Source organism: Gasterosteus aculeatus, chromosome 17 (genome assembly GCF_964276395.1).
Source record: "Gasterosteus aculeatus chromosome 17, fGasAcu3.hap1.1, whole genome shotgun sequence".
Taxonomy (NCBI): Eukaryota; Metazoa; Chordata; class Actinopteri; order Perciformes; family Gasterosteidae; genus Gasterosteus; species Gasterosteus aculeatus.
The window spans coordinates 11078623-11094168 of NC_135705.1; the positions used below are offsets into that span (position 1 = coordinate 11078623).

The window sequence follows — 15546 nt, forward strand, 5'->3', positions numbered from 1 at the left end:
TTTTTTAGCTTTCTACCTTGTCTGGGTCCAGGGCGAAGTCTGCGTCCAGCAGCTCCCCGGCGTCGTCGTCCGGCTCTCCCTCGTAGATCTTGTAGGCAGGGTTTCCTATCTCCACATTCATGGCCCCATTGGTCATCCTTTGGTGCTGGAAGCCCTTTGCCCTACACAACATATTAAGGACACAGTCAAACCTCCGTGTCTTATTCAAGGTTATTAAAGCCTACACAGTGCAAGCAGGGAGACACATTATGAAGAGAGAGAAGAGGGATCACATGGCTCTGACCACCACACAGGCCGAGGGAACTAAGCCACAGCACCAACACAAACCCAGCATTTATGTAGCCCATGACAGATCCTGACGTGGTTAAAGGACTGCTGATGTACAGATCTTTTAAAGCAACAATAGGTCTACATTGAATCCTCTTAAATATGCTATGGATGGCTGTATTGTCTATGGTATCTACATCTATGTAAATGCTGGATTGTATACTGCATTTTCCAAACTGAGTCAAAAAAAATGCCTGTGATTTCTCACTACGAGAGACACTACCACCAAACAAACCACAGCACAGCACAGTAAGTACAATACGGCACAGTATGATGGACAACGGCATGACGGCCCTACAGCACTGGTTGGTGCATGAACAGATCTATTCAATGCATCGTTTCAATAGATCTGCCCTTCGGCCGCTCTGAAGAGGGCAATCATACAGGAGAGGTACTGTAGGAGCGGGATGAGCGCTAGCGCCCATGAACATCTGAGAGAACGGCGCGGCATTCAACACGGGACCAAACACTGCACAGCAACCAAGGCTTATGGGTAAAGGATGGAGAGAGAAAGAGAAAGCATCAGGATGCAGAACTGAATGAGGGTATGCAAGGAACGTATAACCCTCGCAACCGTTACCGCAAGCGCCTGGAGCCGGTTTTGTTGTGCCGGCTAGACCTGAAGAGCAGAAGAGAGGCCGTTACGGAGAAGAGAAGACAAGTGCAGGAGGAACAAAGGAAAAGGAGAGAAGAGGAAGAAATAGAGAAGGATGGAGAAGTCAACAAAAGGTCTCAACTGTCTCTTGTTTTAAAATGAAAAGTGTCACTCACCCTCTCATCCTCCTTCGATACCAGATCAACGTTCCTGCAGCCAGCAGGACCAGCAGCAACAGCAGCACCACAGGGATCACTATGGAGGCTGTCCCTACGGTCACAGACACACACACACACACATAAGAATAGTGCATGGAGAATTGGATCACATGCAATTAACTATTGACGTAATGAGGAGTATTGACTCACGTCCACCTGAACTTGAGGAATCGTCCCTGGTGGCTACGGACTCACAGCGATACCCCGTCCAGCCAGGGGAACATCTACAAACACACAAGAAGTGAGGAAATGGACGCATGCACTCACTGCATGTATCCCCGGGATATCTCTGCTCCTTACCTGCACTCTGGAAGGCGGCTGACGGGGTTAATAGAGCACTGGCCAGTTGCACAGTACTCATTCGTATCACATGTGTAACAGCTGGGCTGGACTCTTCCATTTGAGCAGCTGTGGAAGACAGAACATATTGTGAATGAAAAAGACACCTTTGCACGTTTTGTTTCAAGTTTCTTTGTGCGTCTGTTTATGTTGAGTACATTTCATGTCTTACCGGCAGGTGAAGTCGCCGGTAGACGTGAAGGCGTTGCTGGGGATACACTCGCCGTCGCGACAATAGTGACACTTGTCAATCTCACAAGTGCTGCCGGTGTACTGAGGCAGACAGCGGCACAGCTTTGAGCCGCTTTCACTCTCCAGACACGTGCCTTCGTTCAGGCAGTGGCCTTCACAGCTTCCTGCTCACACACACACAAACACGTTAGTGCACTGCTAACCAAACACATCGCAATCTCTTACAAGACACTCCGAAGGCAAAAAACATTTTTGAACTTGCATGCTGGTTAGATAGTAGGAACACTCACTGTACTGGCACCGGTCACCCAGGAGGGACAGGGGGCAGCTGCAGGTCGGCTGGTTTCCAGCGCTGACTGTACAGTTGCCTCCATTCTTGCAGTAATCCTTACAGGTGTGGAGGTTACAGTTTGGCCCGGTAAAGCCTGTGGGGCATCGACAGGTAGGAGAACCTGTGGAAGGAACCATATATGATGGGATAAATAAAGGGAAGGCGAAACACGGATGATGAGAAAGAAAGAATCGTATTACTGGACTAGGGAAAACATTCATGTGGTAGGTAAAGCCATACTTTAGTCTATGTAGCGGTATTTAAACTTTACATTGAACAAAAGAAAGTTATCGCAAAACATTTTTGGCCAGAGCCAGCTTGAAAGGTCCATATCCTACCCGTAGGGGAAGGTGTGCATGTGCCTCCATTCTTGCAGTAATCCCTGCACAAGTCAATCTGACACCGATCTCCTCCATAATTAGGTTGGCAGTGACACTTGGGCTGCTTGTGGGCATTCAGGAAGCAGCTTCCCCCGTTCATACACTGGACCAAGCAGGGACCGCTGGGAGGAGCTGCAGACAAGGACGTTTTTCAGTCATACAGAATAAGTCCAGCTGCCGGTATGTGTGTGTTATAGATGTGGGAGGGTGTGCTTGCTCACAGATAGGAGACTGAGTGGGAGTGGGCAGCTCCAGACATGTGCCGTTGTCCAACGTGCGTCCATTGGGACAGATGCACACTGGTCCACTGGGGCTCAGCAGACACAGCCATTCACATTTCTTCTTGTCGCAGGGATTGGTTACTGGCAAAGACAGGAAGAGAACTGGTATTAGAAAAAAATAACTCTCTGCCTTTGTCATCTCATCTTCACTGCCTTAGTTTCAGTGAGCATTACTGCTGATGAGAGATCTGTCTGATTTTTACTGACTCTCGGGCTGCTTGTAGCGGTGGTACAGGGCGATGTCTGAGGCGTGGTTCAATCCGGTCGTCAGGTTCTCAATGGGGCCTTTGCCAAACTTATTCACTCGGAAGACCTGGTTGTTAATGTAGGTGACGCCGTAGATGTAGTCCTCAAAGACATCGATGCCGAAGGGCTTGTGGAGCTCTGTGTAGAAACAGAGGAGCCATGTTGAATGCAAAACTACAGATTCTTACATTGTGCACGCACTGATGACGAATAAAGACTGGTCACTGTGGATTATTGCTTGTCGAGATTACAGAATTTGCCACTCAACTGTTCGTAATGCTGTTTACAGCCACAACCACATCGCTGCCATTCAGCCTCACACTGCAGATCAAGCTGAGCTTAGCGTCGGCCCAGAATAGACGTTCGTTGAAGTAGTCCACCGCTAGACCTATGCGGAGAGGGAGAGAGATTCATCCTGATCCTACACACACCACTATAATTAAATGTCACAGAACTATCTGCCATGCTACATACATGTACAATCAACGACCAATAAATAACCTTGTAAGGAGAGGTACCAGTGTGTGTGCATGTTTTACCAGTTGGCCATTGAATGTTTTCGTCCACCAGCGTCTCTCTCATGGTACCGTCCATAGCAGCTGTTTCGATCTTGGGATGGTTCCCCCAATCTGCCCAGTACATTTTTCTAACAAAGGACAAGCAAAGGCTTAGTTTATCACTGGCATTATCACATTGAAATCTTCATTTGCATTCTTGTGATTTTCTACAGGTAGCTAATGTCACTGCCACGTTCCCACCGCCGCACTCTCCAAACAAGGACTCACTCACCCTCTCTGTGGGTCTACGACAATGGCATAAGGCTCATCGATCATGCCAGAGATGAGTGTTTTGCGGTAGCGTCCGCCACCTATCTGGGCCACCTCAATGACGTCTCTACCAGAGTCGGTCCAGTACAAGTTCCCTGCCACCCAGTCCACAGCAATGCCACGAGGCATCTTCAGATCCGAGATCTGAACACAGAGAAACAGCAATGGGACACTCGTCGGTTTTGTCTGTGTTTTACGTCATAGGCATGCAAAAGCGTAGGCACATATATGTATATATAAATAGTTACTTCAACATTTGTGACCCTTGAGTCACTTTGGCGTCGGTTGCGGTTGCTGTTGGGGGAGGAGGAGGAAGAAGGCAAATCGTAGGAAGAGATCCGCCCCGTGTGCCAGTTTGTCCAGTAGATCCGGTTCTCCTTCACATGCAAATCCATGGCGTCAATGCGCACGTTAGCATCGCCCTGGAAGACCTGCTCGTAGCGCCAGTTTGGCATGGAAGGGTCCAGGCTGCGTATCTCACTGTCGTCAGCGATGTAGAGCACTTGTCTGGGAGCTGGGGATGTGCAGAAACGGACCAACAGATCATTGTAGCGAGAAGTACATAAATATGCTTGCAAAGAGATTAGTTGTGGTGAAAGTACTCACCATCAGCCTTGCAGGTGTCATTGATTCTGGAGAAGTACTTGTAGCAGCTGCACTTGTGGGAACCCTTTGTGTTGTTGCAGATGTGGGAACACACTCCAAACTGCTTACACTCGTTCTTATCTGCAAACACCCAGAGGCCACATAGAGATACACATCACATACAGTTTGAAGTCTTCAAGGAACAGATTGTAACCACGACAAACAAAATGATACGCGAGCAAGGTCACGAAGGAAACGTTACCTTCACAGCTGTTACGGCCGTTGGACTGGAAGCCGGGCTTGCAGGAGCAGAAGGAGTCGGTGCCGTTCACCACACAATGAGCTTCATCTCCATCTCCACACACTGTCCTGTTACTGCGGCAGTCATTCAGCACCGTGTCTGCAAGAAAAGCAACGGGTCGCGCAAACTCCCATAGACACTTTCATCACACTGTCACTAAGACATCCATACTGTGACACAACGCACCTTTCTTATTGCAGTTGACTTCATCCGAACCATAGTCCTCGCAGTCGTTGAAGTAGTTGCAGCGCAGGACAGAGCTGATGCAACGGCCACTAGAGCACTGGAACTCATCTTTTTGACATACTGGTGTGGGAGGGACCGATGCTGCAGGGGTCACAGAGGTGAACACTCTAATTTAGCTGCATAGATCACCTCAACCCGCAATTTGGAGTGCTATCCTATTGCAATTTAAAGCAAAATGCTTTCTTGAATAGTTTAAATTTACAGTGAGGTAGTAAGACTTTGTATTTCTTTGAAATGATTAAATAGACAAACAAACTTACGGCAGTTGACTTCGTCGCTGTTGTCCCCGCAGTTGTTGACGCCATCACAGCGTTTTGATAAAGACAGACACACGCGATCATTACGACATCGAAACTGCCTTGTGGGGGGGCATTGGAAGTTAACTAAAGGACAGAAGGAGAGAAACATTAGGAAAGAGGGTGCACGGTATTCAGCGGTCTTCAGGAATGCTGACAAAACACACTGATTCTCACCACAGTGTTCTGCGTCCTCATCCGAGTTATCTCCACAGTCATCCTCGCCGTCACACTTCCAGCCCAAAGGTTTACAAAGAGTGTTGTTGCACTGGAACTCATCTAGGGGGCAGTGTCTACCCACTGGAAGAACAGCAATGCGAGAAGAGGAAAGAGAAATGAATGACACATAAAAGCTGCTGCTGCTTCATAAACATCCAGGAGAAAATAAGTGTGTGTTCCTTACCGCCACTGTCACATTTGATCTCATCGCTGCCATCCAAACAGTCAACATCAGCATCGCAGCGCCAGCGGATGGCGATGCAATGGCCGTTTTTGCACTGAAACTGATCACTGTCGCACTTCACGTCGCAGCCGTTCTGGAAAAAAAAGGGGATTGTTTTCATTACCGCCTCTACTTTTTCAAATTTAGAGGTGGAATGTTGATGAGAAACGGCTGTGATACCTCATCAGAACCATCAGCACAGTCGTGGTCCCCATCGCACTTCCAGCGCCCGGCAATGCAGCGGCCATTTGTGCAGGAAAACTCGCTCTCCGAACACTGGCGAGGCACTGAGAACCGAGAGAAGACAGCTTAGAAGGGTGAGCAAGGGTAATTGAGCAGGACCAGAGAGTAAAGGTGAGGAGCGAGGAGAGGCGCAAGGGAAGGGAAAACAGACGAGAAAGCTGGGAAATAGAGCAGACTGGAAGAAGAGCGCAGGGTACTCTCTTGCGAGCCAAACATACTTGAAGAAAATCAGGCTGCTAATTCATTTTATGGGAGTTGACTCATGGGGCACAGCGGTGGGGATGGTGCAACATTCTCTATTGTATGAAGGGAAGGCGTTAAGGAGATAGTGGGATTGAAAAGGAAAGAAAAGGCTTACGGATCGAAAGAAGCTGGGAGGCACATGAAGGGTTGGGAAGCTGAGGTTGTGAATGGTTGAGCTGAAACTGTGAGAACACCTACCTCTGGCTCGCATCAACAGGCCAGTGTGAAATGCAAAATAGACATGAGATGATGTGAGATGTGCAAATGGCCACAGGACTAATTAAAGCAAAAGAGAAGTCTCAACCATGCGTTTAATTGTGTAAATATGACGGACAAACACAGTGAAAGGTGACACATGGCTTACCAGCTGTGTGCTTACAGTAGAACTCATATCATATTATGAATGGTTGCTTCGATATATAGACAATGAGTGTTGGTCTAGGCTGTTTGGGAACCTACCACACTTGTCTTCGTCAGAGTTGTCCCCACAGTCGTTGTCGTAGTCACATTGCCAGCGGCCCGGCACACAGCGGTTGTTCTTACAGCGGAACTGGTATGGTTCACATGTCCGCTCGTCTGAGCACCAAACAGACAGGATAAGTACAAGCGTTATGCTCTGCTAACAGCTTTCCTTCTTTTTTATTTCTTTGTCCGCCCCACTGTCCTTACCACACTCCTCCTTGGGCTCATCCGAAGCGTCTCCACAGTCATCCTCTCCGTCACACTTCCAGCGTGCTGGGATGCAGCGGCCTGAGTCCTTGCAGCGGAATTCATCCACACCACATGTCATTTGAGCTGATAGAAAGGATTGAATGGATTAGGCCGACTGACGTGACAAAACGCGCTTTTACACTCTCTTTCTGTAGCAGCATTGACGGATCTAAACTATATACTGAACTGCTGACTAACCTGTTATAATTCTACTAAAAAACGTTTCTCAGGAAGCGGTCTTATAATTATATAAGAATAACTTATTTATGCAAATCAAGTAGTATGCACGAACGCATGGGTCCTCTTCTTGATTGATAGGTCAAATGCTTTTTCTGATCAACAGAACTTGATTTCCTCTTGTGGATCCTGATGATGATAACAATTGCCAAAACATACCGTACATGCTTGGAATTATTTCTAAAGCAGCCTGGCGTTTTGTACAGTAATGAGCTATGTCTTACTGCAGTTGGCGGGCTCATCGGATCCATCGACACAGTCATTGTCTCTGTCACACACCCACACGCGTGGAATACAGCGCTTGGTGATGGCACACTGGAACTGGTTGGGGGCACATGTCACTTCCGCTGCAGAAAAACATATTTGCCAATCAATACAGAAGAATAGCTACCGTATCACAAATTTCACAAATGAAAACAACCTCAATGCTGAAGTCCTGCCAGCAGCTCCTAGTGACTGAAATATTCTTTGCATAAATGAATGGTGATTTTGCAATTCTTTTTTGCAGCCTTGCAGTTTAAAGGTCCTCAAATGTAAATTTGGACTTTAGGATGGTACGACAGAACAGTTCATGTGACGCCATGAATGTGCTCAGCCTCCTATCTGCTCATGAGATTTGGAGATACAACATGTAAAAGTGGAAGCTGTGCTGAGTGCCATGATGGTGGTTGAGAAAAGGCCAAAGTGGTCACTATAAATAGTAGGACTCATCCGCTGAGGATAAAATGTAGCCAGACTTCAACTTGTAAAGTTGTCTTGCTTTGCACCAACATGTTCAGATAAATAAATCCCTAGGCCCTGTCACTAGCCAGGCAAAACTGGAAAAAGCAGAAGACACATGGGATACACAGGGCAATGAAACTCACGACAGTCTTTCTCATCCTCTCCCTCTCCACAGTTGTCTTGTCCATTGCAACGGAAGATGCCAGGAATGCAGCGACTTGGGTGGGAACATTTAAATTGACTTGGCAGGCACACGTGGATGTCTGGAGACAGGAAGACAACAAAAGGATATGGGTTATTATGAGTTTGTCTAGGGAAAATATTTAAATTACCATCACTATGATTAAGCACGACTAGATGCCTGTACCACAATTGGCTTCATCGGAGTTGTCTTGGCAGTCATTGTCGCCATCACAGATGTAGGCCGGGTTGGTGCAGATCCCTGTACCACACTGAAACTGGCCCGGTCGGCACTTAAACTCAGCTGTGGAGACAAAACACCCATCACTATTATCTAGAAGAAACAATACCGATATATAATCCTCGATTTTGTACACAGGCTACAAACATCACTCACGGCAGTCTGCAGGCTCATCTGAGCGGTCCCCGCAGTCATCCTCAGTATCACACTTCCACCAAAACGGAATGCACTTATCATTTTTGCAGACAAACTGAAGAGACAGAAGAGATACGTATTTATATAAAAATATAGAATAAAATGTGTAAAAAAATGTATGAAATGTGTTTATACAGTCTGAAACATTAGCGTCAGGCTAGCTCACCTGACTAGCAGTGCAGTTGGACAAGCACTGTCTGCCATCAGCTGCAAGGTAGAAGTTAGTGGGGCAGGCACACTTGTAGCCCCCGCCAGGTGAGAGCAGACATAGGTTACTGCAGCCTCCGTTGTTTATTTGGCACGGGTGTTCGGCCACTAAAGAAAGGGAAATGATCAGATTCCCATGGACGGAGATTTGCACTGAGCACTTATCAATGACGGTTACTTGGTTTTACCCTCAGGCTGGCGGTACGGATGGTAAATGTGAACGTCCATCGGTCTGTGTAAGGTGCTGATCAGCACGGTCTTGTTGATTCCCAGTGTCTTATGAGCGCGATTGATAGACTTTGTCTCCCAGTCTGTCCAGTAGATGTACTCCTCAAAGAGAGTCATAGCAAAGATGTGGGGGATATCCTGCACAAGAACTACGGGGGAACACGCACAAAGAGAAAGTCAATTAGTAACGATAAATGAAAAATTGCACGCACAGATTAAGTTTGTGTGTGTAATACATGTGTAATACCTGTGTGTCTGTTGGTTCCATCCAGGCTGGCAAAGGCGATGTAGTCCTCTCGAGCATCGGCCCAGTAGATGCGGTCATTGATAAAGTCGAGCGTGAGGCCATTGGGCCAGGTGATTTTATCCTCCACGATGGCACTCCTGTTGGAGCCATCCATCCCGATCCTTCCTATGTGTGGGGTGTCACCCCAGTCTGACCAGTATAAGTACCTATCAGGGATGTAATGTATTAGTAAGGTTTATTGGTCACGACAAAATCCACAGCAATAAAAAGTCTGCCTAGTGCGTATTTATTGAATGTAACTGAGTAGGCAATTTAACTTGCAGTGCACTGCGGTGTAAAATGTGGTCCTCTGCCATCCAAACAGAATGAAACTAAGTTTCTCTGCTCACAAAACGCGTTGCTCCTACTTTTTGACCCAGAACATCCGTCTTACCCGTAGCGCACGTCGACAGCCACGGCACGGGGCTCCCTCAGGCCGCTGTTGACCAGAACTGTTCGGTACGCTCCGTTCAGCTTTGACACCTCGATAGTGTCCCTTCCCTTATCACACCAGTACAGGTTTCCTCCTACCCAGTCTACTGCCAGGCCGTCAGGGTTGCTGAGCGACGTGCGGTGAAGGACCTATCAAATGACCAAGTAGTGCATATTTTGAATGAACACTTTAAATTTATTTTTTCCTAGGCTTTTACTTCACATGCATGCGTATAAGTCACAAAAAAGCATTAATTTGACAGGAGGTATGTTAAGACCTGAACATTGCTGCCGTTGATGTGCATGCGTCGGATCATGCTGCCCTGGGTGGTCACATCTGTCCAATAAATCATCTGCTGGCGATAGTCGAAGTCCAGAGCCACAGCATTGTTTAATCCCTGTCAAAGCACAGTAGCTGCATCAGTCTGAGCCTGTTAGAAATCCCCAATTTCAGGAGATCTCAGAAATTATCTGCAAGTCTTACCTGTTTGAGCAGTGTGTAGTTGGAGCCATCCAGGTTGAGCTTCCTCAGATAGTAACGGTTGGCAAAGATCAGGAAGGGTTCTTCATCTGCCGGGAGGAGCACATCATATGTGTGAGTGGATTTAAACACTTCCTAGATGTTACTAATCGTGTCATTTTTCTTACCCGAAGTGGATTTGCATATGGTGGGGTTTTCAGGGCTAAGCTGGAATCCCTCCACACACAGACAGTGGAAGCTGCCATGTGTGTTGATGCAGCGCTGTGTGCACGGATAGGTGGTTGTGCACTCATCTATGTCGGTGCACGTCTTCCCATCGCCTTTCAGACGGAAACCAGTTTGGCATCTACACTGTGAGTTGGCCAAGTACAGAACAGGTAAAGCAACAGTGCATGCTCCCACTGGAAAGCTCAAGTCAGGACTTCATAGTGTTTCCTTACCTTGAAGCCTATTTTAAGGTCCTCACAGAGCTGGGAGCAGCCACTCAGTTTGCTATTGAGGCACTCGTTAATAAAACAGTTCAACTCATCCGAGCCGTCGCCACAGTCGTCCTTATGGTCACAAAGCAATGTATCATTGAGGCAGTTTCCATTATTGCAGGAATACTCCGTGTCGTTGCATTTCTTCTCTGTAAAAAGATAGAAAGAAATGAGGAGTCGATGTCAGTTAGGCATGAACCGATCTGACTTTTTCAATCCAGACACAGATGAACAAAAAATGTAATTGAATACATAAGCCCCGTTGTCACCGATACTTGATGCAGCTATTTGAGTCACTATCGACCCAACATCGATGTATCCCTACACCAGTAGGGCTGATATCATTTCAGGAATTAATTAAATCTCAGCGATGACATGTGCTATATTTTATACTGGAGGGCCTTTTTGGTGTTGGCTCTCTTTGCTGTTGATCTGAATGAATGATCCAATAATATAAACAAATAAAAATTAGAGGGGCTATTGGTAACAAACCTGGGCCAGTGCAGTGCGGGTTCTTGGGGGCCTCGTCTGAGCGGTCATGACAGTCGAAGTCTCCATCACACTCCCACGAACTCTGGATGAGGCAGCGTCCATTGGCACAGCGGAATTCATTGGGTCCACATGTCGGATATTCTGTGTGTGACAAACGGCACAAGGGCTTATAGGGCTGTTTGATCTTACTGTTGAGAAAAGGCAAGGATTAGATATCGTCTAATCAGGAATAAGACGCCATGGCTCCACTCACCGCACTCCTGGGACTCGTCTGAGCTGTCGCTGCAGTCGTTGTCATGGTCACACACAAAGTGTTTGGGGATACACTGTCGGTTCTGGCACATGAACTCTTCGCCGCTGCACGTGTTGTTGAACACTGAGAAAGACATTTTTGGTGAGTGAATCCTGCAAAATGACCACAAAAAGTGCAGACAAGTTTGATATTTTTCTTTGTCGGGGTTATTCTAACCACAGCCAGCTTTGACACTCTCGTCAGCCCCGTCGGGACAGTCTTTATCTCCGTCACACTTCCAACGCTGGGGGATACACATATGGGATGCTGGACACTGGAACGCCTCGGGACTGCAAGTTTTGGTCTCTGTGTTGGAAAGAGGTATTTCCAGATTATTTTGAAGCCATTGTTTGCCCTTGAGTAATTGTGAATCCATCCCGCCAACAATCAGGTAATTGTTTAGAAAATTGTTTCATAGGCAGCATGATTGCTTTAAGCTGTCAAAAAAACCTACATTATTTGCGAATGTTGCACGCCAATATTTAGTCCATTAGGTTAGTTAAAAGATCCACATGTGGATATCACAATATCCACCTGTGAGCGGTTTTAATAATGTATATTCTTATTAATCTTGTTTTTGTATTTAATAAAGGTTTGTGCCCAACACTCACTGCACTTGGTGTCCTCATCGCTGCTGTCGCCACAGTCGTCGGCTCCGTCGCACACCCAGCGGTTGGGAATGCAGCGGTGGTTCCCACACTCAAACTGAGAGGCTGAGCAGAATTTATCTAGGAGGTCCAGAAAGATTGTATGAATTGCAAAATACAAGCGGCAAAACAAAGTAACGGTCAATGGAGCATGTTTGGGCTCTAGTATCTACGCTTACCACAGTGAGCCTCGTCTGCACCGTTCTCACAGTCATTCTCCTTATCGCAGGTCCAGCTCATAGGGATACAGCGGCCACTTGGACAGGCGAAAAAGGGCGTCGGACACTTTGTTTTCCCGCTCCCTGGCAAAGCGACAGAAAAGTAGAAAGTCATTGGAGAAAAACATCAAGGCAGTAGAGAGAAATACAAAATTATACAGTGCAACCACTTTTAAGGAGATTTTTCTTCCAAAACCACAACTTAATGGATGAAAGTATTGTTTTTGGAATACAAAAAAAATAATTCTCACATTTCCCCCTGAATAGTGCATGAATAGTGCAATAGTACATTTATTTAGCTGTAACAAAATTTATATGAGTATAAAATACCTGGGCAATTTCTTTCATCTGAGAAGTCTCCACAGTCATTAGCTCCATCACACAGCCATGAAGGGGCATAGCAGAGCGTAGTGAACTCGCACTTCTGAAATGTCACTCCTTTCACTCCCAGATGGAAGTAACTGGAACAGTCTGTGGCAGCTTAATAAAAGAGAGCAGCACTACTTTATACCATAGCCTGTGGGGATGTGGCTTCAGTCGTTCTGAATGAATCAGATCATTTCAACTTACTGCAGTTTGTCTCGTCACTGGCATCCGCACAGTCCACTTTCTGGTTACACTTGCTGGAGTTGGAGATGCAGCCACCATCTTTACACTGGAACTGATCGGCTGTGCACAGTGTAGCTGACAAAAAAACAACAGCGTGTTTGTCAAATGGAGTTCATAAATATCTTAGGAATGCAGGCGAGAATAACTTGTTTAGTCAGAATCCTTGACTCACTGTTACAGAAGACTTCATCAGAATTGTCACCGCAGTCGTCCTGCTCGTTGCACCAAGAGCTATGCCCCACACAACGGCTGTTCACGCATCGTCTATAACCCTTCTTGCACACGCGGTTGGCTGAGGATCGGACAGGAAATGATACAGAATCAAACTGCAAATGTCACCACACAAACATGGGTAAAGGAGTTTTTTTACTGAGAAACAGATTCAACTTACCACAGTAGGACTGCTTCTCATCAGACTTGTCTTTGCAGTGGGCCATGCCATCGCAGGTTAGGGTGTAGTTAATACAATCTCCATTTCCACACTCAAACTCATCGATGTTGTTACATGTAGTGTTGAGCGCTGTGAGAGAAAGACAAAAATGCACTGAGAGAGAGTGGCCTAACAGCCTGGAGAATCCTATGTGCTCATTCAAATCCATTAAAAGCCTGATCTTGTTTTTCTAAATAAAATAAAATATATTTTCATCAAATTGCATGCATAGGGTAACTTCATTAGAACCCCTTCATATGGTGTCCCAGCCATTGGCATTTTAAGCCAAAATTCTATTAGGAATCCCTGTTCTGTGTTACCTATGCAGGTGTTGTCTTCCAAAAGCTTCCTGTCGCCACGGCAACTGCAGTTGACCCTTCCCTCAGAGGTCAGCAAACAAAGGTCCTGACACCCTCCATTGTTAACACGGCACAAAGAGAACTCACCTATGCAGAAATGAGGAAAGTTAGGAAGGGTTAGCCACATTTCACGAGTCTGCTCATGTTAACACGCGCACACAAACACACACAGGCGTGAGTCGGCTGAGGATTTCACCCTTCATTCACCCTTCCGACAAAGAAGCAAACACCCACCCTCCCATGTCTGCATTCACATCAGCAGACACATACGCCTGCGTGAATGTGGTGATGCCTTCACTGACTGCGCATGTCATTGTGACTCAATCTAAATGGGATTTGCCGCTATTACCACAGGCGCTCTGCTTACATGGTCCCGGTGCGTATTGGGGCGCGAGAGAGTTTACTGAGGAGGAAGAGGATGGCTGACGATATGGTAGAGAGAGAAAAAATGCAGGGCCCCATTGATGGGAGATATAGAACAAGATGAGCTTGAGAAAGAGGTGGAGAAGTGTAAGAGAAATCATGAATTCAGCAGGCACTTTTCTGTGGTAATACAGAGCGGATGTTGGTAATTTGTAAAATGTCATCACCTTATATTTTTCACTGTCCCTCCTAGATTAGTTCTGTCACCTCATTAACTGCGCGTCAATGTTGTAGCTATGCATTTCAAACTACCTTCTATTTTGCACCATTGTGATGAAAGGCATTCTTGTCAAGATACTTAAGTCTATATTTAGAGGTTAGATTTTGACAGAAAATCAAATGATGATCAAAATCATAATAAATATTCATTTAAAAGATTCTTATGAATGAAAATGGGATTCATGGAAATATCGCTGTTACTTTATGCATATCACCCAGTGCTAAGCATTATGTACTTCACACTATCTTCGCACAGTAGCACCAAAACACACACACACACACACACACACTCTTATACACAAAGCTGGATCCCTCTGTGTGTAAAAACTCACAGCTATTGGTGTCGTTAGCCACAGCGACGATTCCCATTGGCTGCTGAGGTATGTCGTTACGTAGCACCTTCATGTCTCCTCCTGTGTATTTGTCGGCCCGGAGCACGGCCCTCCTCACCCAGTCAGTCCAGAAGATGTAGTCACCGTACACAGACAGGCCAAATGGATGGACGGGCTCATTCTTCAAGACCACCTGCAGGGGGAAGCACAACCACAGTCACAACCTCAGCAAATTCTCACAGATCATCAGGCAATCCCCCGATTACAATCATCCTGCTGTGCGTGTACACAATGTACACTGTGATTGTCGCGATTGCGTGTATGTTACTCACATAGCGGCGAGTGCCGTCATACTCGCAGCGCTCTATCTTGTCTAGTGTGGCGTCAGAGAAATAGAGTTTTTCAGCGCGGTGGTCTATCGCCAAGCCGTTAGGCGTTCGGATATCACTGCCGATGATCACGAGGACGTTGGAGCCCGCCAGTGTCGCACGCATAATACTGGGAGACTGCTCGTTCCAGTTGGTCCAAAACATGAGGCTGCAGACAGAGAGAAAAAAACGTGAATTTGTTTAACTTAATTTAGGAATGCTTTTGATGCAAAGAAGTGTGGTGTGAATTATTTATCGATTTATTTTTCCACCTCTGACACTCATCGAGGACAAAGGCTCTGGGGTGGTCATCTCCCGACATGCTGACCACGGTGTGCCTGTCGACGGCACCCCAGCGGCTCTGATCCACGGTGTGGCGGGTGATGGTTGAGGTAGTGTAGCTGGTCCAGTACAACATATCCCAGCCCCTGTGGTACGACAAGCCCTCCACCGAGCCAACGTCTGAAAAATAATCAGAGGATAAATCAGAGGGGGTTAAGGAAAAGAAGCACGTCAATCCCAGTCCACTGTTAAAAGGCCGAGTGTGGACTGTCTGGGAGCAGCTGCGTGTTGGCAGTCTGCTGTGGGGCAGCACAGAGTCCGGGCTGGACATGACAGTGTGGTATTAATGACAGAGAACGCAGTGTGATTCAAAGCTTTTATCC

General features: G+C 46.6%; 1 protein-coding gene across 4 annotated transcripts in view; it reads right to left on the reverse strand.

The window, feature by feature from the left end:
- Window positions 1-15546, reverse strand: part of LOC120835292 (low-density lipoprotein receptor-related protein 1) — a 72205-nt gene that overhangs the window by 1786 nt on the left and 54873 nt on the right. For 2 of the 4 annotated variants that reach the window (XM_040204085.2, XM_078092131.1), the window contains 48 exons: window positions 15154-15343; window positions 14846-15050; window positions 14514-14706; window positions 13501-13626; window positions 13142-13270; window positions 12923-13042; window positions 12712-12825; window positions 12472-12621; window positions 12103-12225; window positions 11888-12004; window positions 11454-11582; window positions 11238-11360; window positions 10985-11125; window positions 10454-10641; window positions 10181-10364; window positions 10017-10102; window positions 9811-9930; window positions 9495-9682; window positions 9062-9267; window positions 8775-8963; window positions 8546-8694; window positions 8341-8434; window positions 8131-8247; window positions 7907-8026; window positions 7265-7387; window positions 6762-6887; window positions 6552-6668; window positions 5787-5893; window positions 5568-5700; window positions 5342-5464; window positions 5129-5251; window positions 4809-4949; window positions 4584-4721; window positions 4343-4462; window positions 3985-4250; window positions 3699-3880; window positions 3449-3555; window positions 3178-3297; window positions 2871-3047; window positions 2604-2744; window positions 2341-2514; window positions 1962-2123; window positions 1652-1835; window positions 1441-1548; window positions 1291-1364; window positions 1099-1192; window positions 908-946; window positions 17-161 (listed from right to left, as the gene is read on the reverse strand). In XM_040204085.2, coding sequence (XP_040060019.2) covers window positions 17-161; window positions 908-946; window positions 1099-1192; window positions 1291-1364; window positions 1441-1548; window positions 1652-1835; window positions 1962-2123; window positions 2341-2514; window positions 2604-2744; window positions 2871-3047; window positions 3178-3297; window positions 3449-3555; window positions 3699-3880; window positions 3985-4250; window positions 4343-4462; window positions 4584-4721; window positions 4809-4949; window positions 5129-5251; window positions 5342-5464; window positions 5568-5700; window positions 5787-5893; window positions 6552-6668; window positions 6762-6887; window positions 7265-7387; window positions 7907-8026; window positions 8131-8247; window positions 8341-8434; window positions 8546-8694; window positions 8775-8963; window positions 9062-9267; window positions 9495-9682; window positions 9811-9930; window positions 10017-10102; window positions 10181-10364; window positions 10454-10641; window positions 10985-11125; window positions 11238-11360; window positions 11454-11582; window positions 11888-12004; window positions 12103-12225; window positions 12472-12621; window positions 12712-12825; window positions 12923-13042; window positions 13142-13270; window positions 13501-13626; window positions 14514-14706; window positions 14846-15050; window positions 15154-15343 — 6725 coding nt within the window. The remainder of the gene's footprint in view (window positions 1-16; window positions 162-907; window positions 947-1098; window positions 1193-1290; window positions 1365-1440; window positions 1549-1651; window positions 1836-1961; window positions 2124-2340; window positions 2515-2603; window positions 2745-2870; window positions 3048-3177; window positions 3298-3448; window positions 3556-3698; window positions 3881-3984; window positions 4251-4342; window positions 4463-4583; window positions 4722-4808; window positions 4950-5128; window positions 5252-5341; window positions 5465-5567; window positions 5701-5786; window positions 5894-6551; window positions 6669-6761; window positions 6888-7264; window positions 7388-7906; window positions 8027-8130; window positions 8248-8340; window positions 8435-8545; window positions 8695-8774; window positions 8964-9061; window positions 9268-9494; window positions 9683-9810; window positions 9931-10016; window positions 10103-10180; window positions 10365-10453; window positions 10642-10984; window positions 11126-11237; window positions 11361-11453; window positions 11583-11887; window positions 12005-12102; window positions 12226-12471; window positions 12622-12711; window positions 12826-12922; window positions 13043-13141; window positions 13271-13500; window positions 13627-14513; window positions 14707-14845; window positions 15051-15153; window positions 15344-15546) is intronic. The other 2 variants (XM_040204087.2, XM_078092132.1) reach the window with 1 other exon arrangement.